At 51.8% G+C, this 25,588-nt stretch overlaps 1 protein-coding gene and 1 long non-coding RNA gene across 2 annotated transcripts in view; one reads left to right on the forward strand and one right to left on the reverse strand.

Annotated features, from left to right (window-relative positions):
- Positions 1 to 263: 263 nt before the first annotated feature.
- ABR (ABR activator of RhoGEF and GTPase) overlaps positions 264 to 25,588 on the forward strand; it is a 230,897-nt gene continuing 205,572 nt past the window's right edge. The window contains exon 1 of the mRNA XM_050763519.1: positions 264 to 1,182. Within this exon, the coding sequence (XP_050619476.1) occupies positions 264 to 1,182 (919 nt within the window). The remainder of the gene's footprint in view (positions 1,183 to 25,588) is intronic.
- On the reverse strand, positions 18,908 to 19,687 carry LOC126938901 (uncharacterized). The gene is made up of 3 exons (XR_007720213.1): positions 19,388 to 19,687; positions 19,068 to 19,099; positions 18,908 to 18,939 (listed from the first exon to the last, which is right to left on the reverse strand). It is a non-coding gene; the product is annotated as an uncharacterized LOC126938901 (long non-coding RNA).

A 25,588-nucleotide genomic window follows, 5' to 3' on the forward strand; every position in this document is an offset into this window, starting at 1 on the left:
GGCTCGAGTCCAGGCCCCGCAGCTCCCGCCCTCCCCCGGCGGCTCCGCGGCCCGAGCTGGCTGTGGGATGCCCGGGGCGGGTTCTCATCCCCCAGGCGCCCGCCCCCGCCGCGAGGAGCCGCTGACGTCAGGGAGGCGAAACCCAGGAGGGGAAGAAGAGGAAGAAGAAGGGGAAAAGGCGCGAGGGCGGAAGGGGAAACTTGGTTTTTCCTCTGGTCTGTTCGGGGCCGCGGGGAAGGGTCGGCGCGGGCGGAGCTCGGGGCATGTGGGACCCCCGCGCGTTCGAGCGGCGCTGGCGGGCCGAGTTCCCCGGGGCGGAGGTGCCGGTCCCGAGGCTGGAGTCGGTGCGCGACGCGGAGCGGGAGCTGGAGCGCTGCAGACTCAACCTGGAGCGGCTGCAACAGGTGCTGGCGGAGGAGCAGCTCAAAGCCTCCCTCCTGCAGGCCGCGCTGGCCGGGGACCCCGAGCGCCCCGACCCCGAGGCTGCGCCTCCCCGCGGGGACCCCGAGCGCCCCGACCCCGAGGCTGCGCCTCCCCGCGGGGACCCCGAGCGCCCCGACCCCGAGGCTGCGCCTCCCCGCGGGGACCCCGAGCGCCCCGACCCCGAGGCTGAGTCTTCCCGCGTGGACCTGCCCGCCTGGCCCGGGGCGGCCGGAGAAGCGGGCGGGGGGAGGAGCTGGGCCGACGCCGTCCACCAGCAGCTCCTGCAGCCGCAGCTGCGGTTCCGGGCCCGGGAGGACAACGCGCCCCTCGGGGACCCCCACGCGGCTCCCGGCACGGACGAGGGGGGCGACGGCAGCGACCACGACTTCGAGATAGTGGATTTCAACGAGAAGTTCGTCCTCGGCCCCTGGCTGGCGGCCCCTTGCCGGTTCGGGACCCGCGAGGAGGCGGAGAGGCCGGGGCGCGCGTGCAGCCCCCACCGCTGGACGCACCTGATCCCCGGGGGGTGGCGGCCTCAGCGGGGGACCCGCGACCTGGAGCAGCGGGAGGCCGAGGCCAAGGACCGCCCGGGCTCGCCCCTCGCCGCGGAGGAGCCCCCCAGGCGCGAGCACCTCCCCCCGTGGAGGCGCCAGAGGTTCCTGCGGGTGCCGGAGCGAGACTCGCCCGGTCACAGCTCGCCGGAGAGAGACAGCGACGGCAGCCGGCACAGCTCAGACCGCGAGGACGGCTTCTCCGCAGGTGGGCGCCCCCCTCGGACCCCGCTAGACCCCGCCGCGCCCCCCACCCCAGGCTGCAGGGGCCCCTCCCCGCCGACTCCGTGGCCCTGTTTAACCTCAAGCTCGGGGCTGGGGAGCGGGCGGGAAGGAGGATGAGCTGCATCTCTTTACCCCAAAGCCACTTGTGGAACTTAGAAAAAACGTGCAAAGCGACGTTAAGCTCGGGCGACTCTATGAAAACGAGCCTGTGGCGGCGGCAGGGCTGATGGAATGGGGAGTGTGGCCGGCCCATGGGAGGAGCCTGCGCCCAGGCCTCAGGCTTTCAGCTCTGGCCATGACATCCCTCACCCCCCATCCCTCCGGCCAGACCCCCGCCAGCTTCCTTCGCACCACCCGATGCTGTCACCCCTCTGTCACCCCTCTCTGCACACACTCCAGGGGCTTCCCGTTTCCCGGAAATTCCCGGTCCCTCTGAGCTCAGCTTTCCTAGCCGTGGAAGGCCAAACGTTCCACTCAATTTTCTGAACTCAGACTCTTCTCCAGGCTGCTTTGTGTGTTGGGGCCACATGGAAACTTCAGGGAAGGTCCATGGCCCTCACCAGCCCCCTTTGCGGACTCGTTTTCTTCTTAGAAGGCTGCGCCCGGCCTCTTGGCTTTCTAGGAGGCTAGGAGCATGAGAGGAAGGGAAAGGCTTAGGCCCGTCTGGTTTTCCAGCTGGCCTGGTGCCCAGAGATCATGTCTAGTCCAGCGTCTTCGTTCGATAAAAAGAGGAAACTGAAGCTCAGAAAGATTAAATGCTCGTTGGGGTGAGCGGAGACCTTCACCCCGTCTCCTGGCCTCTCTCTCCCCTCACATCTGCTCTGTTTTCTGAGGACAGGGCCTGGTCTTAGTCATCTTTGAACCCCCTTCTGGTGGTACGCGCGGTGCCTTGCGGCAGTCAAAGCTCAATGAATAATGGCTGAATAAATGATTGCCTGGAATCACCGAGCTCTTCCACCGAGCTCCACCGAGCGTCCACCGAGCTCTTCCTAGGTCAGGGAGTGGGAATGCGGCTGAGGAGGAGAGGTCAGGTAGGGATGGGAGTGGCCTGTGAGCCCCTTGCTGTGTCTGCGAACTGTGAGGGTCTCCGTAGCCACGCGGAAAGCAGGACACTGGTGGTGTCTGGTTGGGTGAAGCTGCAACCAGGAATTTGAGATGCCTTCCTGCCCAGTGAAGGAGGAAAAAAAAATCATTGATGCTGGGATTGTTCCAAAATCTCCATTATTAGATTTTATCTGGGTGAGTTTGCATTTGAATGAAAAACTGTCCACTTTGCTAAAAGCACATTTGGAAGGTCCATCAAGTCATCTGTTTTGATCAATTACACTTATTCATTAGCAAATATTGGCTGTGTTTCCCATAGGCAATGCTCTTGCCGCCCATGCTGGTAACATTTTTATATATCCCTTTACCTTAAGGGAAGAGCCTGAAGATTTCACCCCAGTGCCAAGTTCCAAATGCCCCCGGTGGAGGCTACCCAAGTGGCCCCAGCTGCTTCAGAGCTGGCTCCAATCCCATCTCCCCCCAGACCCACATCCATCACCCTGCCTGGGGTGCCCAGCACACTAGATTTTCCCCAGGGAGTGATTTTTATTTCTGTGAGTCGTCGCCTGTCTCCCGTAGGACACTCTAGCACACAGGGTACCTTGATGCACGTTAGGAATCGGCACCGTCTGGGTGGACCAATGATAACAAGAGTCTCCTTCCTCTGGACTACAGACGTGAGCCGGGCACATGTCTGGCACTCATGGCATTGGCGAGCGATGCCTGGGCTAGAGTTCAGGCCCCATTCCAGCCCCCTCTGCGGGGCAAGCTCCTGTGGCAAACTGCAGTCACATGTTTGGGTTCTGCTTCTGTCTCCAAAGATGCCTCAGTGAGGAAGTGAGTGGGGGGTGGACCTGCACATGGTTACATGCATGCACACACGTGCATAGCAGCACATGTATACACATGGTACACTGCCACTTACATGCACTTACACATATGCCTGCACACGTATACACGTTACATTGCCACAGACATGCATGCACACACATACACCTGCACACGTATACACTTGGTACACTGCCACAAACATACATGCACACACATACACACACCTGCACATGTATATATACATGTGCACACTAACACATACATGCATGCATACATTCACACCTTCACATGTGCATGCATGCACACACATCTGCACATGTACATACATGTGCAGTGCCACATACCTGCATGCACACATACGCACACCTGCACACGTATATACACGGCACACTGCCACATGCATGCACACACACCTGCACATACATGTGCACACTGCCACATACATGTGTGCACACACAATCTAGGAGAAAAAGCCTTCAAGCATATAGGGAGGCACTAGAGTAGAGGGATTAAGGGAAGGGGTTTTCACGCTGTGGGTAACAGCTTACTGAGATTAGTGCAGTCGGCAACAGAAGCACCCGGGAGGTCTTCTTTGGCCACCCTTGTCCTTTGCTGCGTCATTTTTCTCTACAGCGTTCCCAAAATTACCACCGTGGATGCCACAACTTTGCATGTGGATCTTATTCACTGTCTCCCTCCAGTCAAATGCAGGCTCCAGGCCGGCAGGGGTTTTTATCTCTAAGGATGAGTGCGTTGGCTACGGCGAGTATTATTCCGTTTTTGGACTCCGTTTCGATTATATGCGGATGTGTGTGGGTACACTGGGAGCTGGTGTAGAATGTATGTCTTGTTGTGAGATGAACATAAAGGTTTGAAAACACGGATTAAAACCGTGTTTCTGAAGCTAGACTGCCTTCGTGACGTTGGGAGAAGTTACTTGACTTTTGTGAGCCTAAGTCCCTCATCTGTAAAGTGAGGCTAACAAGCACCTCTTCTCTCCTACTATTGCCACAATGAATAAATGGGATCATATTTCTAAAGGATTTTGGACAGGTCCTGGCACATAGTAAGCACCCATAAATGTTAATTAACCACTACTACAGGTCATTTTTCTTTGTTTCTTTTTTCTTTCTTTCTTTTTCTTTTTTTAGACAGAGTCCCGCTCTGTCACCCAGACTGGAGGGCAGTGGCGCCATCTCAGCTCACTGCAACCTCCGCCTCCTGGGTTCAAGTGATTCTCCCGCCTCAGCCTCCTGAGTAGCTGGGATGACAAGAATGTGCCACGACGCCCAGCTAATCTTTGTATTTTTTACATGAGATGGGGTTTTACCATATTGGCCAGGCTGGTCTTGAACTCCTGACCTCAGGTGATCCACCTGCCTCAGCCTCCCAAAATGCTGGGATTACAGGCATGAGCCACTGCGCCTGGCCGAGTTGCTTCCTCAGAGCTTCCCACTCCCCAGTCGTTCTGGATCACAGATGATTTGGTTTTCCGTGATGCCTGTGGCTGAGTACAATGGCTCACACCTGTAATTCCAGCACTTTGGGAGGCTGAGGTGGGGGATTGCTTGAGGCTGGGAATTTGAAACCAGCCTGGGCAATAGAGTGAGACCCGATTTCTTTCTTTTTTTTTTTTTTTTTGAGACGGAGTCTCGCTCTCTCTCCCAGCCTGGAGTGCAGTGGCGCGATCTCGGCTCACTGCAAGCTCCACCTCCTGTGTTCACGCCATTCTGCCTCAGCCTCCTGAGTAGCTGGGACTACAGGCACCCGCCACCACGCCCGGCTAATTTTTTGTATTTTGAGTAGAGACGGAGTTTCACCGTGTTAGCCAGGATTGTCTCTATCTCCTGACCTCGTAATCTGCCCGTCTTGGCCTCCCAAAGTGCTGGGATTATAGGCGTGAGCCACCGCGCCCGGCGAGACCCCATTTCTAAGAAAAAAGAAAGTCAGTCAGATGTGGTGGTGTGCACCTATAGTCCCAGCTACTCAGGAGGCTGAAGTGGGAGGATCACTTGAACCCAGGAGGTCGAGACTTCAGTGAGCTATGATTGTGCCACCGCACTCCAGCCTGGGCGACAGAGCGAGTCCCTGCCTCTAAAAAGTACAAATGAATAAGATGCATGTTTCCCCCTCCCAGTAAGGCTCTGACTCTTTCTAGAACCTTTCAGGCAGCAGGGCAGGACTCAAGGCAGAGGTCATCTTGGCTCATGAGTCTCTTTTTGCTGGATTGGCCCCCACCAGCAATCACACTCATTATCTGCATTCAGAGGTCCTTAAGGTCAGGTTTTACTGGGCAATCCAGGCTTTGCCTTTGTCTCGGGGTTTCAGAGAGAGAACACGTGAGGCCTCACCTACAGAGGCCCAGAAGCAGGTGAAAAGGGCCTCCTTTGAAAAGGGCCATTTCCTTTTAGATGAGGGGCAGATTCCTAAGCCAAAACACATTTTGGCTTTTTTGTCCACGCATGATGGCAACATCAGAGTGTAAATAAGTTAGTCTGCCAATTCGTTTCGTATCTTCCTTTTCGCACCTTGCAGCCTTGCTTGTTCCAGAAGAAAGACAAAGACCAGGCCGTGTTGGTGTGGTGAGGAGCGGGGGGACGGGCAGAGCTGGGATCAGCTGTGTTGGGTGGTACGTGCTGTGAAGTCAGGCCTGCCTCTGCCCAGGTGTGAGACCACCGGCCAGCCACTGGCCCATCCAAGCCTCTGTCTCGTCTGTCAGATGGGAATAATAAACGTGGCTAACCCTGAGGGCTTACTTTTGCCAGCTCCTGTTCTGAGCACTTTATATGCTTTAATTCATTGATTCCACACAGCACCTTCATGAGATAGGCACCGATAGGGTTTGGCTCTGTGTCCCCACCCAAATCTCATCTCGAAGTGTCATCCCCACGGGTTGAGGGAGGGACCTGGTGGGAGGCACTGGATCATGGGGACGGTTTCCCCCAGGATGTTGTCCTAATGCCAGGGAGTTCTCATGAGATGTGGTGGTTGTAAAGCGTTTGGAAGATCCCCGCGGGCTCGCTCTCCTGCTGCCTTGTGAAGAATGTGGTTGCCTTTCCTTTGCCTTCCGCGGTGATGGTAAGTTTCCCCAGCCATGTGGAGCTGTGAGTCAATCAAACCTCTTTCCTTTATAAATTACCCAGTCTCGGGTAGTTCTTTACAGCAGTGTGGAAGCAGACTAATACAGGTACTGTTGTTATTTCCAGGCCTGGAGAACTTAAATAACCCTGCCCACGGTCACCCAGCTTATAAGTAGCACTTAGGATTTGAACCCAGGCAGTCTGGCTTCCAAGTCCATGCTTTCGAACACCAAGCTGTACCGCCTCAAATATTAGTACTTACCTCTCAGGATAGTTATGAAGATTAAGTGCAAGAGAATATTTAAAGACTTCAGAATACCTGGTGTAGAGTGACCGTGGAGGGTATTCGTGTCTATGTATGTGTGTGTGTGTTGTTACGGTTTTTTTTGTTTGTTATGGTTTTTTTTGTTTGTTTGAGAGGGAGTCCTCCGAGTAGCTGAGATTACAGGTGTCTGCCACCAAGCCCAGCTAATTTTTATATTATTTTATTTATTTTTTTGAGATGGAGTATTGCTCTTGTCACCCAGGCTGGTGTGTAATGGCAAGATCTTGGCTCACTGCAACCTCTGCCTCCTGAGTTCAAGCAATTCTCCAGCCTCAGCCCCCTGAGTAGGATTACAGGCATGCGCCACCACGCCTGGTTAATTTTTGTATTTTTAATAGAGACGGGGTTTCGCCATGTTGTCCAGGCTGGCCTTGAACCCCTGACCTCAGGTGATCTGCCTGACGTGGCCTCTCAAAGTGCTGGGATTACAGGCATGAGCCACTGTGCCTGGCCTATTTTATTTTTAAGACAGGGTCTCACTCTGTTGCCCAGGCTGGAGTGCAGTGGCATGAACACGGCTCACTGCAGCCTCCACCTCCTAGGCTCAAGCAATCCTCCCACCTCAGCCTCCCACGTAGCTGGAACTACAGGCACATGCCACCATGCCTGGCTAATTTTTAATTTTTTTGTAGAGACGGGGTCTCACTATGTTGCCCAGGCTTGTCTAGAACTCCCGGGCTCAAGCAATCCTCGCTCCTTGGCCTCCAAAAGTGCTGAGATTACAGACATGAGCCACTACACCTGGCCCTGACACTTTTTATTTTTAATCTTTATGGGAAATGAATTTCCTACTAGGTAGTCATGTTACCTGTAACCTGGTTCATCTGTAACCTGATGGGTTTTTTGTCCTTCCCATCAGTGACTAATGAGATTGCTGCTCCAGGAAGAATTCCTTGTGGTCAGTGGGTGTCTGAGTAACTTCGTTTGAAGGATTGAATTTTCAGCTTTAGCTGTGATAGAGTCATTTTTTCATCCCTATTGTGAAGAGATGTTAAGAAGCCATTTGAGGCCGGGCACAGTGGCTCACGCCTGTAATCCCAGCACTTTGGGAGGCCGAGGTGGGTGGATCACCTGAGGTCAGGAGTTGGAGACCAGCCTGGCCAACATGGTGAAATCCCATCTCTACTAAAAATACAAAAGTTATCCGGGCAGAGTGGCATGTACCTGCAGTCCCACCTACTTGGGAGGCTGAGGCAGGAGAGTCGCTTGAACCCGGGAGGCAGAGGTTGCAATGAGCCAAGATTGCGCCACTGCACTCCAGCCCTGGGTGACAAAGCGAGACCTTGTCTCCAAAAGAAAAAAAAGCCATTTGAGACACATGAGCTGGTGGTTTGCTGATTCCTTTGTAACCCGAGTTGATATTGCATCACTGTTTGCTGGGCTCTTCAGTACTTCCCTCCATCCAACCCAAACCGCCGCTGTCTTCACCTCACGAATGCGTTACCTGCCACCCAAAGGGTGGAGGGTGAGTTTGTTGAACAATTCCAGGCTGGGCGCAGTGGCTCAAGCCTGTAATCCCAGCACTTTGGGAGGCCGAGACGGGTGGATCATGAGGTCAGGTGATCGAGACCATCCTGGCTAACACGGTGAAACCCCGTCTCTACTAAAAAATAAAAAAAAAAAAAAACTAGCCGGGTGAGGTGGCGGGCGCCTGTAGTCCCAGCTACTCGGGAGGCTGAGGCAGGAGAATGGCATGGACCCGGGAGGCGGAGCTTGCAGTGAGCTGAGATCCGGCCACTGCACTCCAGCCTGGGAGACAAGAGCGAGACTCCGTCTCAAAACAAACAAACAAACAAACAAAAAAAACAATTCCTTCCTCCTGTACAAGCAGTAAATGCAGCCATGTCTGGAAACTTTTCCTCTGGTCCATCTGTTTTTCTTCTGGATAAGAGACTATTCACAAAGCAATTGGCTCAATATTTGACTGTGTATCTTTTCTTTTCTTTTCTTTTTCTTTTGAGACGGAGTTTCACCCTTGTCGCCCAGGTTGGAGTGCAGTGGCACCATCTCGATTCATCGCAACCTCCGCTTCCTGGGTTCAAGCGTTTCTCCTGCTTCAGCCTCCCAAGTAGCTGGGATTACAGGTGCCCACCACCACGCCCGGCTAATTTTTGTATTTTAGTAGAGACGGGGTTTCACCGTGTTGGCCAGGATGGTCTCCATCTCTTGACCTCTTGATCTGCCTGCCTTGATCTGACAACCTTTCCAGGTCCTCTGGGGTTCCTGATGCTTTCCCCGTCAAGCCCTGTCTCTCCTGACGTCTGCAAAGCCACCGTCTGGCTTCGTATTTTCTGTTTTCTACGCAGATGCTTTCCGCCAATGCTCATTCCAGCCGGCATCTTTTCCTGTGCTCTTTCTGGCATTTGAAGTGCCCTCCCACCTCGACTTCCCCAAACCAGCCCCCAAACCAACCCTTCCTTTAAGGGCTGATTTTCCATGGAATCTGGGATTGGTTGATAGGGGTTTGCTGTATATGACAAAACTAAAAATAACTTAAACAAGATAGAGGCTTATTTATCTCACATGTAAGGGAATTCCAGCAGCCAGCAGTCCGGGCGAGAGTATGGTGACTCCATGATCATCAGGAATGCAGGTTTTTCAGTCTTTCTGCTTCTCTGTCCTCAAGCTCACCTCCTGGTCTGAAATAGCTGCTAGAGATCTGGCCATCACGCTCACGTTTCAGGCAGGAATTAGAAGAATGGGAAATGCAGCGTAAGAGTGAGTGGTGGGCCGGGCGCGGTGGCTCACGCCTGTAATCCCAGCACTTTGGGAGGCCGAGACGGGCGGATCACGAGGTCAGGAGATCGAGACCATCCTGGCTAACACGGTGAAACCCTGTCTCTACTAAAAAAAAATACAAAAAACTAGCCTGGCGAGGTGACGGGCGCCTGTAGTCCCAGCTACTTGGGAGGCTTAGACAGGAGAATGGCGTGAACCAGGGAGGTGGAGCTTGCAGTGAGCTGAGATCCGGCCACTGCACTCCAGCCTGGGTGACAGAGCGAGACTCCGTCTCAAAAAGAAAAAAAAAAAAAAAAAGAGTGAGTGGTGGCTGTTGGTCTCCCTTTAAGGCACTTTCCTGGGAACCTCTCTTGACAATTTCTGTTTCTCCTTAGCCACCTCGAGCTATAAGAGAGGCTGGGAAATGTAGTATTTTATCTGGGGATACGGCCACCTCACGTAAAATAGGGGCTCTGTTACAAGGAAAAATAGAAGAATTGATATTGCGTAGGCAGCTAGCAGCCTCTGGTACAGCCTTTTCCAACGACTCCAGCCCATCTTGCGGTTCTTAGAGTGGGCCCCACACGGCACAATTGTCTTATTATTATGCCATCTATTAATTTATTGACCCAGTGAACACATAACAACAGACCCACTGCCCTGTACAAGGCACTAGCCTTTGACGTGTTTACTGTGAAGTGTTGCTGTCAGACTAAGCGGTTAGTTGGCTCCTTGAAAGCAGAGACCGTCGTTTAGATCCCTTTTCTCTCCCACAACAGTATCTTTCACAGGGCTGGGCTCATGGCCGGCACTTGATACGTTCCTGGTTGATTTTAGAATAGTCACGAATGAGAAGCTCAGTGAAAACAAAGACATTCCCTGCCTTGGTTTACTGTGCTGGAAAATTCTGGTTGTGTAAGGTTTGTTTTTAGCTTGTTCTCGTTTTGAGGAACCCGTGGCAAGGAGGGTGGAGAGTGGATCGTCTCCAAACATCAGGGCTGTGTTGCAGTCACAGGGGCATCAGGTGTTGGGGCAGATTTGGCTGTTTTGGAAACTGGGCTCTGTCTACCGTACTAGAATCATAAACAGAAATCCCTGCCTTTGTACCACCGCTCTGTGTGGCTGTATTCACACCACGCGAATCTCTCCTGTTATTTCGGCGCTGCGTAGCTGCAGAGTAAATCCGCCGTCTTTCCGCGGCGATCCTGCTCCTGTCTTCCCATTTGATGCTCACTACAGTCAGCCTGAGATAACACTGTCTGAGGGGAGGTTGCCCGGACCTCACGTTGCATTTTTCTTTTTTTTTTTTTTTTTTTTTTTTGAGACGAGAGGCTCTGTTGGCTCTGTCGCCCAGGCTGGAGTGCAGTGGCACAATCTCCGCTCACTGCAACCTCTGCCTCCTGGGGTCACGCCATTCTCCTGCCTCAGCCTCCTGAGTAGCTGGGACTACAGGCGCCGCCACCACGCCCGGCTAATTTTTTGTATTTTTAGTAGAGACGGGGTTTCACCATGTTAGCCAGGATGGTCTCGATCTCTGGACCTCATGATCCGCCCTCCTCGGCCTCCCAAAGTGCTGGGATTACAGGCTTGAGCCACTGCGCCTGGCCTCTTTTTTTTTTTTGAGAGCATTTTTCAACTGCTGAGAAAAATGATTACTTTAAAATTTTTATAGAGACAGAGGTGGGAAGGAACTAGAGTATCTTTAGCATCTACTCTCTGCAAGGCACCAGGTTCAGTGCTTTACCTACACTGTCGCATTTAGTTTTCAGAACAGCCTCCTGAAGTGAGCGCTACTATTATCATTGTGCAGATGGGGAGACTGTGGCTCGTCTGACTGGTTCACCAGCAACCCAAGGTCTCTTAGTGCTGAGTGGTGGGATTGCTCTTTCCCTGGTTTTAAAAAATAATTATTTTATTTTTCTGGGGACGAAGTCTCGCTCTGTCGCCCAGACTGGAGTGCAGTAGGGCAATCTCGGCTCACTGTAACCTCCGCCTCCCGGGTTCAAGCGATTCTCCTGCCTCAGCCTCCCGAGCAGCTGCGATTACAGGCATGCACCACCACGCCCAGCTAATTTTGTATTTTTAGTAGAGACGGGGTTTCTCCATGTTGGCCAGGCTGGTCTCGAACTCCTGACCTCAGGTGATCCGCCTGCCTTGGCCTCCCAAAGGACTGGGATTACAGATGTGAGCCACTGTGTCTGGCCAAAAATTAATTAATTTTTATTAAGAGATTATTTATGTTGGTCAGGCACAGTGGCTCATGTCTGTGATCCCAGCACTTTCCGAGGCCAAGGCAAGTGGATCATGAGGTCAGGAGTTCGAGACCAGCCTGGCCATCATGGTGAAACCCTGTCTCTACTAAAAATACAAAAATTAGCTGGGCATGTGGCAGGTGCCTGTAATCCCAGCTACTCGGGGCTGAGGGAGGAGAATGACTTGAGCCCAGGAGGCGGAGGGTGCAATGAGTCAAGATCACATCACTAAACTCCAGCCTGGGCGACAGAGTGAGACTCTGTCTCAAAAAAAAGAAAAACAACAACAAAAAGAACAAAAGAATATCTAGACACTCATGTCATCATCCTTCATCTGAACCACTGCAATCACCGAATCTTCTGCCTCCTGGCTTTTCCCTCCAGCTCCCAGCTTTTATGTTCCACATTAAATCTAAATGATTTATCTAGCCCCTAAGTCCAATTACGCACCCCCTGCTGGCATTCTTCTATGGCTTTCTGTCACCTACACAGTAACAGCTGAGCTCCTTAGATGCAAATGTGCCAGGCTACCCGTGATCTCACCCTCCCCCAGTGCAGACACTGGATTCCCCAGCAATGCTGAGCTGCTCATAGTTTCTGAACTAACTTACCTCGCACACTCATTTTTCAGCATTTCCATGGATATGCCCTCTCCACGTTGTCCATGAGGCAGACAGATTCCTATTAACTCAGGTCTTGTCTAGGAGGCTGCCTCCTCTGTGAAGCCTTCCCCGCCTTCCCTAGGTAGAGCCAGGAGTTAGTTAGGTTTCAATTCGGAGTGCGTTTGGCAAACAACAGCAAACCCTCTATCACAATGACTATGGTAGGCAGAATAATGGCTCCTAAACATGTCCACATCCTAATCCCTGGAAAGTGTATGTTATATTACATGGCAGAAGGAACTCTGCAGATGTGATCAAATTGAGGACTCTTTTTTTTTTTTTTTTTTTTTGGTAGAGAGTCTCGCTGTGTCGCCAGGCTGGAGTGCAGTGGTGCAATCTCGGCTCACTGCAACCTCTGCCTCCCAGGTCCAGGCGATTCTTCTGCCTCAGCCTCCTGAGTAGCTGGGATTACAGGCACCTGCCACCACGCCTGGCTAATTTTTGTATTAGTCTGAGACTTTAATGGGAGGCTGGCCACATAGGCACATCCTGCTACACAACCAGCCATGGCAAGAGAAAATAAGGACCCCATTGCTAGAGGTGCAATATTATTTTATTTATTTATTTTTTTTTGAGATGGAGTCTCGCTCTGTCGCCCAGGCTGGAGTGCAGTGGCCGGATCTCAGCTCACTGCAACCTCCGCCTCCCAGGTTCACGCCATTCTCCTGCCTCAGCCTCCCGAATAGCTGGGACTACAGGCGCCTGCCACCATGCCCGGCTAGTATTTTGTATTTTTTAGTAGAGGTGGGGTTTCACTGTGTTAGCCAGGATGGTCTTGATCTCCTGACCTCGTGATCCGCCTGCCTCGGCCTCCCAAAGTGCTGGGATTACAGGCTTGAGCCACCGCGCCCAGCCAATATTATTAAATCACTAACGTAGTGAGAAGGATCCTCCTTGTCACCCACGAGCCAGGTGTGTGAGGCCATGGCTGGGCACGATGCCTCACACCTGTAATCCCAGCACTTTGGGAGGCCAAAGTGGGTGGATCACTTGAGCTCAGGAGTTTGAGACCAGCTGGTCAACATGGTGAAACCCCATTTCTACTAAAAACACAAAAATTATCCAGGCGTGGTGTCGTGCACCTGTAATCCCAGCTACTCGAGAGGCTGAGGCAGGATAATTGCCTGAACCCAGGAGGCAGAGGTTGCAGTGAGCCGAGATCGTGCCACTGCACTCCAGCCTGGACAAGAGAGTGAGACTCCATCTCAAACAAACACACAGAAAGGGATACTAGAATTAAAAACCATGCAAACCTATTGTGTTCCTGATGTTACTGACCTAGTAGTATATTAACTGCATTTGTGAGGGCAGAAGGCCCAAAGCTGTGATTGCTCAGCTCTCTGAAAAACGTGATTTCCTTGGGGATTTTGCACATTTGGAATGTATGAGGAATTCAGAGAAGTCTCGAAGTACGCTGCAGTTTTCCAAGGTCTTTGTTAATTGGACTTGGGGGGCCATCTTGGCGACCTACTCATCACTTACAGCATTATTTCAAATCATAAAGAACAGACTCATCAGCAAAAGTTTGAAATCGTCCATTTGTAATCTGGGGACAGCTCACTATAATGAGATGGTTTTGGCATGCTGAATGTGGAGAAGTGTAGCTTACACACATACTTTAATCAGTATGTTCCCATAAGACTAAGGATCATTCTTCTCATTCTATACTAACGAGTCTAGAGACATTGAGTCACTTGTCACACAGCTCACAAAGGACAGAGCCAGGATTGGAATGCAGCCCTTTCTGGGGCCAAAGTTATTCTCTACTCCAGCTCACCACTAACTGTTAACTTCTCCAGACTATAGCTTTTCACTTTAAAATAAGGTGATTGGACTAGATAATTTTCCAGACAGACCTAAATTTTATGGACCCCAGTAAGTTAAGTGAGCTGGGACTATGTACCAAGTAAGGTTAAGATCCTGGCTTTGAATCAGAGGAACCTGGGTTTGGATCCAGGCTGTAGCCACTGGTTATTTTGTGTCCTTAACCAAATTAATTCACCTGTCTGTAAACCTATTTTCTTTTCTATACAGTGGGGATCATTGTACCTCACTTGTGTTGCAAAGGTTAAATGAAATAATGTAGCACCGGGTCTGGCATATGGTGAGCTTTGTATAAATGAAAACGGCTACTGGTGTGATCAAGAGCATGCTGTTCAAGGTGGTGGATCACTTGAGGTCAGGAGTTCAAGACCAGCCTGGCCAACATGGTGAAACCCCATCTCTACTAAAAATACAAAAATAAGTTGGGCGTAGCATGTGACTGTAATGCTAGCACTTTGGGAGGCCGAGGCGGGCAGATCACCTGAGGTCAGGAGTTCAAGACCAGCCTGGCCAACATGGTGAAACCCCGTCTCTACTAAAAATACAAAAATTAGCCAGGCGTGGTGGCAGGCACCTGTAATCCCAGCTACTTGGGAGGCTGAGGCAGGAGAATCGCTTGAACCTGGGAGGTGGAGGTTGCAGTGAACTGAGATCGTGCCGTTGCACTCCAACCTGGGCCACAGAGCGAGACTCTATCTCAAAAAAACCAAATAAAGGCTGGGCGCAGTGGCTCAAGCCTGTAATCCCAGCACTTTGGGAGGCCGAGACGGGCGGATCACGAGGTCAGGAGATCGAGAACATCCTGGCTAATGCAGTGAAACCCCGTCTCTACTAAAAAATACAAAAAAAAAAAAAACTAGCCGGGCCAGGTGGTAGGCGCCTGTAGTCCCAGCTACTCGGGAGGCTGAGGCAGGAGAATGGCATGAACCTGGGAGGCGGAGCTTGCAGTGAGCTGAGATCCGGCCACTGCACTCCAGCCTGGGCCACAGAGCGAGACTCTATCTCAAAAAAACCAAATAAAATAAAATAAATAAGAGCACACTGTCTAGGGCCACATTGCCTGGGTTCAAATCACAGCTCTGCGACTTAACTGCTACATGACCTTGAACAAGTTCCTCGACCTTTTTGCGCCTCGGTTTTTATATTTGTAGACTAGGGGGCGATGATAATACAGTATCAATAGCCGGTTTAGTTGGTGTGAAGGTTAAATCAATCAATCAGTGTGTATACAACATACCTTGAACCAGACCAGACACGTAGTAACCACTCAGCATGTGTTGGTTAATTTTATGATTATCACCATCGTTACTAGTCTGGCCGTTTCTCTCGCTGAAATAGACTATAAAGGTGAAACATGGTATCTTGCTCATTTCGTTGCTTGGTCATAACCTTAACTGAAACTGGAAATCCTGCAATTTGAATAATCCAAGAGCTGGAGCAGCGAAGCATGAAGCATCCAATTACGGACGCGTCACAGCTGCAGCCTGGGGAGGACGGTGAGGCCACCACACTGTGGGGCTGGGGTTGGGGTCCTATTACAGAGAAAGCCTCGTTTTGTAGGCAGCTGCCTCGCCTTCTGTTTGGCTGCATAATTGCACCTTTTTGTTTTATTTTAAAGTATCTTGAGGAATCCAGAGCCCACTCCCGCTGACAGCAGGGAAAGCCGTGGTATGTCGCATCTCTAATGAGCCTCTGTGATGCTCTGTGGCCCCGCCTAGGCAGCAGGCTGGGCCGGCATCCACTGGCTCTCTGAGCACAGCCCACCAGGCTGGGCTTTATTATGAGGCTCGCTGAACACCCCTAAGATCCCCCCACGCCTGTCCTCATTGTCTCAGAGGGCACAGAGTGGCTTCCTGAATGCCGCGCTTGTTGGTGACCTTTGTGGGCTGGCAGTGGGCACACAGAAATTAATTATTCATATCAACGGGCCTGAAGATGCTGTCGTTCATTGAGGTGACTTTGGCCACAAGACCCAGAATTCCCCAGGGCCTTTGGACAGGCAGAGGACAGTGCCGTCCCTAGAGACAGCTGCTCTGACAGCAGGTGCCGTGTGGCCGGCCCCAGGCTAAGTTCAGTCTGATGTGCTTTGTTTGGGCTACAGAGGGTTAAAACAAAATTGGATCCGTTTAAAACCAGGAGGTTTTACCTAGCAGTCTGGATTTCTGGCTTTTCTTGAAAGATGGGAAGATGGGCGATGTGTATGGGAGGCGTTAGTCAGAGCCGAGGGGCCACTTCAGGCTGGACGTGATTTTTCCGGTGGCGTCAGCTTTCCTCTGGCCCCTTTCTCCACTTCCACTGGGAGAGGAGTGAGTCTGGTGCAGGGAATGGAGGAAGACTCGGAGCTGGGTTTTCGTCTGCCTCTGCCACTCACTCCCGCATGACCCTAGGTGAATGACACAGCCCTTCGGGCCCTGCTCTCCTCCTTTGGAGGAGCTTCCGGAACTGCCTCGCAGATTTGTGAGAACTAAGCAAGTTGATATAAGGGCTGAGCCTGGCACGTAGTAAGTTCTATTTAGGTGTTCAGTTTCCTTCCTTCCCTCCCCTCGTCACCCCCCCCCCCCCTCCCCCCTCCCTCTCCCCTCCTCAGGTTCCCCCCAGAATTTTTATACTCAAATCTTAAATCTCTCCTTTATATTCCTTTAAATTGCTATTGAGTTAACTGTAGACAGTCAGCATTGTTAGGGTAATTTAAACTTCTTATGGAATAATTTAAATATTTTGTCTAAGTCATTCCTGAGGTAGTGGTTACTCATGGAGAGGAAATATATATATATATATATATATATGTGTGTGTGTGTGTGTGTGTATAGTATCATAGATTCAAAAACTGATGATAGCCAAAATAAATATTCATTTTAGGTTGAAGAGACCTAAAGTTACAGCTAATCTTTAGGTTTAAGGCGGTGGGGGTGGAGGGGGGAAGTCCAAGTCCTATATAATCATTTCACATCTCTCAGGCGCAGTGGCTCACGCCTGGAATACCAGCACTTAGGGGAGGCCGAGGCAGGTGGATCACCTTCCCCCCCCCCCCCCCCCCCTCCCCCCTCCCAGCTGAGTGACACATGGACGATAGTAAGGAGAAGCTGACTGACACCTGGACGATAGTGCAGTCCTGAATCATGAGGTCAGGACTTTGAGACCAGCCTGACCAACATGGTGAAACCCCATCTCTACTAAAATAAATACAAAAATTAGCTGGGCATAGTGGCGCACACCTGTAATCCCAGCTACTCAGGAGGCTGAGGCAGGAGAATCGCTTGAACCTGGGAGGCGGAGGTTGTAGTGAGCTGAGATCACGCCACTGCACTCCAACACTCCAACCTGGGTGACAGGAGGGAGACTCTGTCTCCAAAAAAAAAAAAAAAAAAAAAAGAAAAAGATCTTCAAGCTCTGCAGCCTTAATTCACACCAAATAATATGTGCTTAGTCACCTAAACTATGACCATCTTCCTGTTCTTTGGACGCCCCTTAGTTTGCTAGTTTGGTCTCAAAACATGGTCTTTAGGTGAATTAATGGCAGGCTTAGTTTTGCTAGTTTGGTCTCAAAACATGGTCTTTAGGTGAATTAATGGCAGGCACCGTGTTTGGGAGAAAAACAGAATCTGCAGTTTCACATCTCATCATTTTCTGACCTGAGCTGTCTCCCACCCTGAGCATATTACAAAATTAAGAGGTTTTAGAAGCTGAAAAGTGGAAATAGCCAGCTTTCATTTCTGGACTGCAGCTTGTTTAGTGCCACATCTTGGAGAAGGCTCTGTGAGGTGGTGAGATGGGTTGACGCTGATGGTCTGCAGCTCCGTTCATTGGAGAAGGCTCTGTGCGGTGGTGAGATGGGTTGACGCTGATGGTCTGCAGCTCCGTTCATTGGAAAAAGCTCTGTGCGGTGGTGAGATGGGTTGACTCTGGTGGTCTGCAGCTCCGTTCACTGGAGAAGGCTCTGTGCGGCGTTGAGATGGGTTGACACTGATGGTCTGCAGCTCCGTTCATTGGAGAAGGCTCTGTGCGGTGGTGAGATGGGTTGACGCTGCTGGTCTGCAGCTCCAATTGTCTGTTCAAGGATTTGTTGGGGAAATTTCACACTCCTTTAGCTGTTTGGCAAAAGGGTGAAAAATTTCTTGCGTCCAAATCCCCATCCCAGATATAGCTTTTCTCCAAGTACCTCTTTTTATCTCTCTCCCTTTTTTTTTTTTTTTTTTGGACACAGTGTCTCACTCTGTCGCCCAGGCTGGAAAGAAGTGGAGAGATTTCTGCTCACTGCAACCTCCGCCTCCCTGGGCTCAAGCACTTCTCCTGCCTTAGCCTTCTGAGTAGCTGGGACTATGGGCACCCACCACCATGCCTGGCTAATTTTTGTATTTTTAGTAGAGACGAGGTTTCACCATGTTGGCCAGGCTGGTCTCAAACTCCTGACCTTGTGATCCATCCGCCTCAGCCTCCCAAAGTGCTGGGATTACAGGTGTGAGCCACCACGCCTAGCCAGGAATCTATATTTTTAATAAGTTCAGGAGATTTATCAGCAGCCAGCCCAGCATCCCGGAGTTTGGCAGGCTTTGCCAAGTGCTTGATAAAAGGTGGTAAATATCTGGTGCGTTTAAAATATAGGGCCCTTTCCGTCCATCTGACTCCACAGGTTGACATTAAAAGGATGCAAAAATATGGTTCTCATTATACTTAAGAGATTAAGGTTTGTCTAAGCAAAGCATGGAGGAAAAAGCCCCTTTGAGTTTGTGTGTGATTAGATAAGGAGTTGCCAGTTGGTTGATAAAGTAATAAAGTAATCCTTTTGTGTTAGGAGCCAGGAAGCAGAGAGAGGGGAAGCAGCTCGAAGTTATCTTTGGCTTGAGAGAAAACACAACAGCAGAAAGCTGAGTGATACCTGGACGTTAGTGTGGACAAGCTGAGTGACAAATGGACGATAGTGCGGAGAAGCTGAGTGACACATGGACGATAGTAAGGAGAAGCTGACTGACACCTGGACGATAGTGCAGTGAAGCTGAGTGACACCTGGACAATAGTGCAGTGAAGCTGAGTGACACCTGGACGATAGTGCAGTGAAGCTGAGTGACAAGTGGACGATAGCACGGAGAAGCTGAGTGACACATGGACAATAGTAAGGAGAAGCTGAGTGACACCTGGACGATAGTGCAGAGAAGCTGAGTGACACCTGGACGATAGTGCAGAGAAGCTGAGTGACACCTGGACGATAGTGCGGAGAAGCTGAGTGACACCTGGACGATAGTGCAGTGAAGCTGAGTGACAAGTGGACGATAGCGCGGAGAAGCTGAGTGACACATGGACAATAGTAAGGAGAAGCTGAGTGACACCTGGACGATAGTGCAGTGAAGCTGAGTGACACCTGGACGATAGTGCGGAGAAGCTGAGTGACACCTGGACGATAGTGCGGAGAAGCTGAGTGACACCTGGACGATAGTGCGGAGAAGCTGAGTGACACCTGGACGATAGTGCGGAGAAGCTGAGTGACACCTGGACGATAGTGCGGAGAAGCTGAGTGACACCTGGACGATAGTGCGGAGAAGCTGAGTGACACCTGGACGATAGTGCGGAGAAGCTGAGTGACACCTGGACGATAGTGCGGAGAAGCTGAGTGACACCTGGACGATAGTGCAGAGAAGTCCATTAGATCTGCCGCTTCAAAACACTCGGCCAGCTGGGGTTTGAATCCTGTAGGTGACCCTCTCTCTGCCCCAGTCATCGTGGTGTTTGAGGGTGTCAGGTTCTGGTTTTCAATGCTCACCCACATCCATTCCTCTTGCCACACTCTGGGGAAGGAGGGCACTGGGGTGGGCTCAGAACTTTCTTTTTATTTTTTATTCTTAATTTTTTTTTTCAGATGGAATCTTGCTCTGTCACCCGGGCTGGAGTGCAGTGGTGCAATCTCGGCTCACTGCAACTTGCGCCTCCCGGGTGCAAGTGATTCTCCTGCCTCAGCCTCCTGAGTAGCTGGGATTCCAGGCGTGTGCCACCACACCCGGCTAGTTTTTGTATTTTTAGTAGAGACGGGGTTTTACCATGTTGGCCAAGCTGGTCTCAAACTCCTGACCTCAGGTGATCCACCCGCCTCAGCCTCCCGAAGTGCTGGGATGACAGGCGTGAGCCGCCGCGTCCGGCTTAGGTCTGAACTTTCTCCTCAGGTGAAAGCCTCCGCAGTCCCAGAACAGTTGGGCTGAGCTTCTCCCTCTCCAGGTTCTGTTACTTTCTACCTCTTTCTCCCTCTCTCTCTAAGAGATCAGCCTTCACTAATTTAGTGCTTTACTAATTTAGGTGTCCTTGCCGTGAAAAATACATGTTTTCTTTTTTTAGTTTGTTGGCTGTTCTGAAGGCACTTTGGCATATGCATCTGTTTTCTTCAGGAGCAGAGATCATCGTGGAGATCACGTGGCAGCTTTGTTGTGATTTGTAAATTTGCTGAATTTGTAAATAATTGGGGATACCTGCTGGACTTTGATAAATGCAACTTTTTTTCCAGTGCTTAAAAGAATTACTGTGGAGGCCGGGCGCGGTGGCTCACGCCTGTAATCCCAGCACTTTGGGAGGCCGAGGCGGGCGGATCACAAGGTCAGGAGATCGAGACCACGGTGAAACCCCATCTCTACTAAAAATAGAAAAAATTAGCCGGGCGCGGTGGCGGGCGCCTGTAGTCCCAGCTACTCAGGAGGCTGAGGCAGGAGAATGGCGTAAACCCAGGAGGCGGAGCTTGCAGTGAGCCGAGATCGCGCCACTGCACTCCAGCCTGGGCGACAGAGCGAGACTCCGTCTCAAAAAACAAAAAACAAAAAACAAAAAAAAAAAAAAAAAAAAAAAGAATTGCTGCAGAAAGAGTAGAGTGATTATACCTCCAAACTGCTCAATGAAAAAGGTCAACAAAATAGTATAATTATCTATATGTACGTGTAACTCATATGTGTGTAGAGTGTCCATGTCACCAGGTCTTAGAAGGTTGAGAGAGAAGGATGTGGACAATAAAACACCACCCTCGGGAGGCTGAGGCAGGAGAATGGCCTGAACCCGGGAGGCGGAGCTTGCAGTGAGCTGAGATCCGGCCACCGCACTCCAGCCTGGGTGACAGAGCGAGACTCCGTCTCAAAAACAAACAAACAAACAAACAAACAAACAAAAAAAAACACCACCCACTTCAAAGCAGGTCCAGAGAGTAAGGCATCGTATGTCTGATTTTAGGACCACGAGAGGTCAGTTCTGGGCTACTGTAAACTCCTTCTGGAAGAGGGGGGTTCAGGCACCATTCAAGCAAACTTTGGCTGAGCCTGGTGGCTCACTGGGAGTGAATCACCTGAGGCCAGGAGTTTGAGACCAGCCTGGCCAACATGGCGAAACCCTGTCTCTAGTAAAAATACAAAAATTATCCGGGTGTGGTGGTGCACACCTGTAATCCCAGCTACTCGGGAGGCTGAGGCAGGAGAATGGCTTGAACCCAGGAGGTGGAGGTTGCAGTAAGCCGAGATCACACCACTGCACTCCATCCTGAAGGATAGAGTAAGACTCTGTCTCAAAAAAAAAAAAAAAAGCTTAGGCCGGGCGCGGTGGCTCAAGCCTGTAATCCCAGCACTTTGGGAGGCCGAGACGGCCGGATCACGAGGCCAGGAGATCGAGAGACGATCCCGGCTAACACGGTGAAACCCCGTCTCTACTAAAAAATACAAAAAAACTAGCCGGGCGAGGTGGCGGGCGCCTGTAGTCCCAGCTACTCGGGAGGCTGAGGCAGGAGAACGGCGTAAACCCGGGAGGCGGAGCTTGCAGTGAGCTGAGATCCGGCCACTGCACTCCAGCCTGGGTGACAGAGCAAGACTCCGTCTCAAAAAAAAAAACAAAAAAAACAAACAAACAAACAAAAAGCTTAAAAGAGAAGGATGCATACAGTAAAACACCACCCATTTCACCCATTTCAACGCAGGTGCAGAGAGTAAAACTTTGTATGTCTGATTTTATGACCATAAATTCCAGGCTCCCATAAACTCTATTAATTCCAGGCTCCCATAAACGCCATCTGGAAGAAAGGGATACAGGCACCATGAAAGCAAACTTTACTGGCACCTGAATTGAGCCGAGCGGTGACCCAAGGGAAAGAGTTCAAAATTCTGCTCCAGGAGCCTTCAGTGTAACTGTGGTACTAGGCTAGTAAACAGGTATTCACTACATACAGGTATGTACAAGAGAGACTCATACTAAATGCTTGGCGTCTTTTTTTTTTTTTTTTTTTTTGAGACAGAGTCTCGCTCTGTTGCCCAGGCTGGAGTGCAGTGGCTGGATCTCAGCTCACTGCAAGCTCCGCCTCCTGGGTTCACGCCATTCTCCTGCCTCAGCCTCCCGAGTAGCTGGGACTACAGGCGCCCGCCACCTCGCCCAGCTAGTTTTTTGTATTTTTCAGTAGAGACGGGGTTTCACCGGGTCAGCCGGGATGGTCTTGATCTCCTGACCTCGTGATCTGCCCGTCTTGGCCTCCCAAAGTGCTGGGATTACAGGCTTGAGCCACTGCGCCCAGCTGCTTGGTGTCTTTTAACCGACTTGCCAGGCACAAAACAGGCCTTTTTTTTTTTTTTTTTTTTTTTTGAGACGGAGTCTCGCTCTGTCGCCCAGGCTGGAGTGCAGTGGCGCGATCTTGGCTCACTGCAAGCTCCGCCTCCCAGGTTCACGCCATTCTCCTGCCTCAGCCTCCCGAGTAGCTGGCACTAGAGGTGCCCGCCACCACACCCGGCTAGTATTGTATTTTTAGTAGAGACGGGGTTTCACCAGGTTAGCCAGGATGGTCTCAATCTCCTGATCTTGTGATCCGCCCACCTCGGCCTCCCAAAGTGCTGGATAATAGGTGTGAGCCACGGCGCCCGGCCAGCAGCTCTCTCTGAACCTCCCCCTTACAGAGTCAAAAAGTGAGCAGTGGTCAGCACTCCTCTACCACGACGTTAGCATGAGAACTCGAATCTCATTAGCAGCAAGGACTTCTCTGCCGCAGATGTGGCTCTGAGACTGGGTCTTCACAGGCTGACAGGTGACCCTGGCATGCAATGATGGTGTGGGAATCACCCGATGGAGACGCAGCACAGGCTGCCACTGTTCCTGCAGAGGAGAATGTCAATTCCTCAGTGCTAAGCCTGGCTGAGGGCACTTCACACTGGGGTGCCCCTCGTTGCTGCTCCTGACACCCAGTTCCTTCAGGTCACAGACAGAGCTGCCTCCCGTGTGTCAGTTGCCCGGGAAGGCCAGGAGGAACAAGTTCTAGTATCCATCATTTCTTTTCTCCCCAGGGACTCATCTGGGGATCGAGCAACTTCTCTTTTATAAATCCTCATAACTGTGGGTCTGCTACACCCTCATTCCTAGACAAGAGCAGGGAGGCCATCTCTGATATCAGTGTCCCAAAAGTGGTTGATCTGGCCGGACATGGTGGCTCCTGCCTGTAATCCCAGCACTTTGGGAGGCCGAGGCGGGTGGATCACCTGAGGTCAGGAGTTTGAGACCAGCCTGGCCAACATGGTGAAACCCCATCTCTACTAAAAATACAAAAATTAGGTGGGTGTGGTGGTGGGCGCCTGTAGTCTCAGCTACTTGGAAGGCTGAGGCAGGAGAATCCCTTGAACCCAGGAGGTAGAGGCTGCAGTGAGCCAAGATCGCACCTGTGCACTCCAGCCTTGGCGACAGAGTGAGACTCTGTCTCAAAAACAAAACAAACAAACAAAAAACAAAGTTGCTGATCTTCTAAGAGAGGCTGTGCAAGGAATTATAGTCATAAGGTCTGTGATTCCAACGGTTTCCTTTCTTCCCCTACTTCTCTTTTTTTTTGAGATGGAGTTTCGCTTTTGTTGCCCTTACTGCCCAGGCTGGAGTGTACTGGCGCGTCCCAGCTCACTGGCTCACAACTTCTGCCTCCCGGGTTCAAGCAATTCTCCTGCTTCAGCCTCCCGAGTAGCTGGGATTATAGGCATGCGCCACCACTCCCAGCTACTTTCGTATTTTTAGCCTCGGCCTCCCAAAGTGCTGGTATTACAGGCGTGAGCCACCGCGCCCGGCTGGTCTCCATCTCTTGACTTCGTTATCTGCCCACCTCGGCCTCCCAGAGTGCTGGGATTACAGATGTGAGCCACCGCGCCTGGCCAATTTTTATATTTTGTAGAGATGAAGTCTTACTATGTTGTCCAGGCTGGTCTCAAACTCCTGGGTCAAGCTGTCCTCCTGCCTTGGCCTCCCAAAGTTCTGGGATTATAGACGTGAGCCACTGTACCCAGCCAATGCATTTTCTTTTTCTTTTTTTTTTGAGACTGAGTCTCTTGCTCTGTCGCCCAGGCTGGAGTGCAGTGGCGCAATCTTGGCTCACTGCAAGCTCTGCCCACTGGGTTCACCCCATTCTCCTGCCTCAGCCTCCTGAGTAGCTGGGACTGCAGGTACCTGTCACCACGCCCAGCTAATTTTTTGTATTTTTAGTAGAGATGGGGTTTCCTGGTGTTAGCCAGGATGGTCTCAATCTCCTGACCTCGTGATCCGCCCACCTAGGCCTCCCAAAGTGCTGGGATTACAGGCATGAGCCACCGCGCCCAGCCCACATTAAGTCTTTAAATGCCCCCAGGCGTGGTTTCAGGCGCTAGGGACTAAGATGCCCCTGGCGGTGGCTTCTGCGGGGCCCGGGCGGAGATGAGGGAGAAGCCGGGAGGAGTGGGCTGGGCTGGCCCCTGGGCCGGGGGGTCGGTGGTTTCTCGCGCCCTCCCCTCGACTCCAGGGATTTCCCCTGTGGACCCGGCACCGAGGCCCGGACACGAAAGCACTTTGAGCCAAGGATTTATGTTAAGTCCAGATGAGGAACTGAAGCTGGTTTCTCCTCCCGCGTCAGGCGGCGCCACCGGAACGTCCTGGCGGGACCCTCCCCAGGCGGAGAGAGCGCCCGGGCCCCCTTGGCCCCGCGAGGTTCCGAGGGTGTAGACACGCCTGGAGGGTACCATCCGCCTTCAGGCCCGGGCCCTGAAGGCGTCTGCATCGCAGCTCCCGCCTAAACTTCAGAAACGGAGGCCGAACCCTCGCCGGGCTCCTCGCAGCGGCTGCGGGCGACGACTCAGGGATTCCCGAACTGCGGTTTAAACCGAACTGCGTTATTTAAACCGAACTGCGTTATTTAAACCGGTGACCCGCAGTTTAAATAACGCGGCATCATCACGTGACCAGGACCGGCGGCTCCGCCCCCGCAGACTCCGCCCCGCAGGTCCCGCCCTCACAGGCCCCGCCGCGCAGGCTCCGCCCCCACGGGCCAGGCCACGCCCCCTGAGGGCTGGGCGGAAGCCGGGGTGGATCCGAAGCCCCTTCCAAGGGGCCGCCCCAGGATGGTCTGCTCACACCGGCGAATGGAAGACCTGTTAAAAGGAATGGGGCCGGGCGCGGTGGCTCACGCGTGTCATCCCAGCACTTTGGGAGGCCGAGGTGGGCGGATCACCTGAGGTCAGGAGTTCGAGACCAGCCTGGCCAACATGATGAAACCGCGTCTCTACTAAAAACACAAAAATTAGCCAGGCGTGGTGGTGGGCGCCTGTAATCCCAGCTAGTTGGGAGGCCGAAGGGGGTGGATAATCTGAGGTCGGGAGTTGGAGACCAGCCTGGCCAACATGGGGAAAACCCATCTCTGCTAAAAATACAAAAA

Source organism: Macaca thibetana, chromosome 16 (genome assembly GCF_024542745.1).
Source record: "Macaca thibetana thibetana isolate TM-01 chromosome 16, ASM2454274v1, whole genome shotgun sequence".
NCBI classification, from domain to species: Eukaryota; Metazoa; Chordata; class Mammalia; order Primates; family Cercopithecidae; genus Macaca; species Macaca thibetana.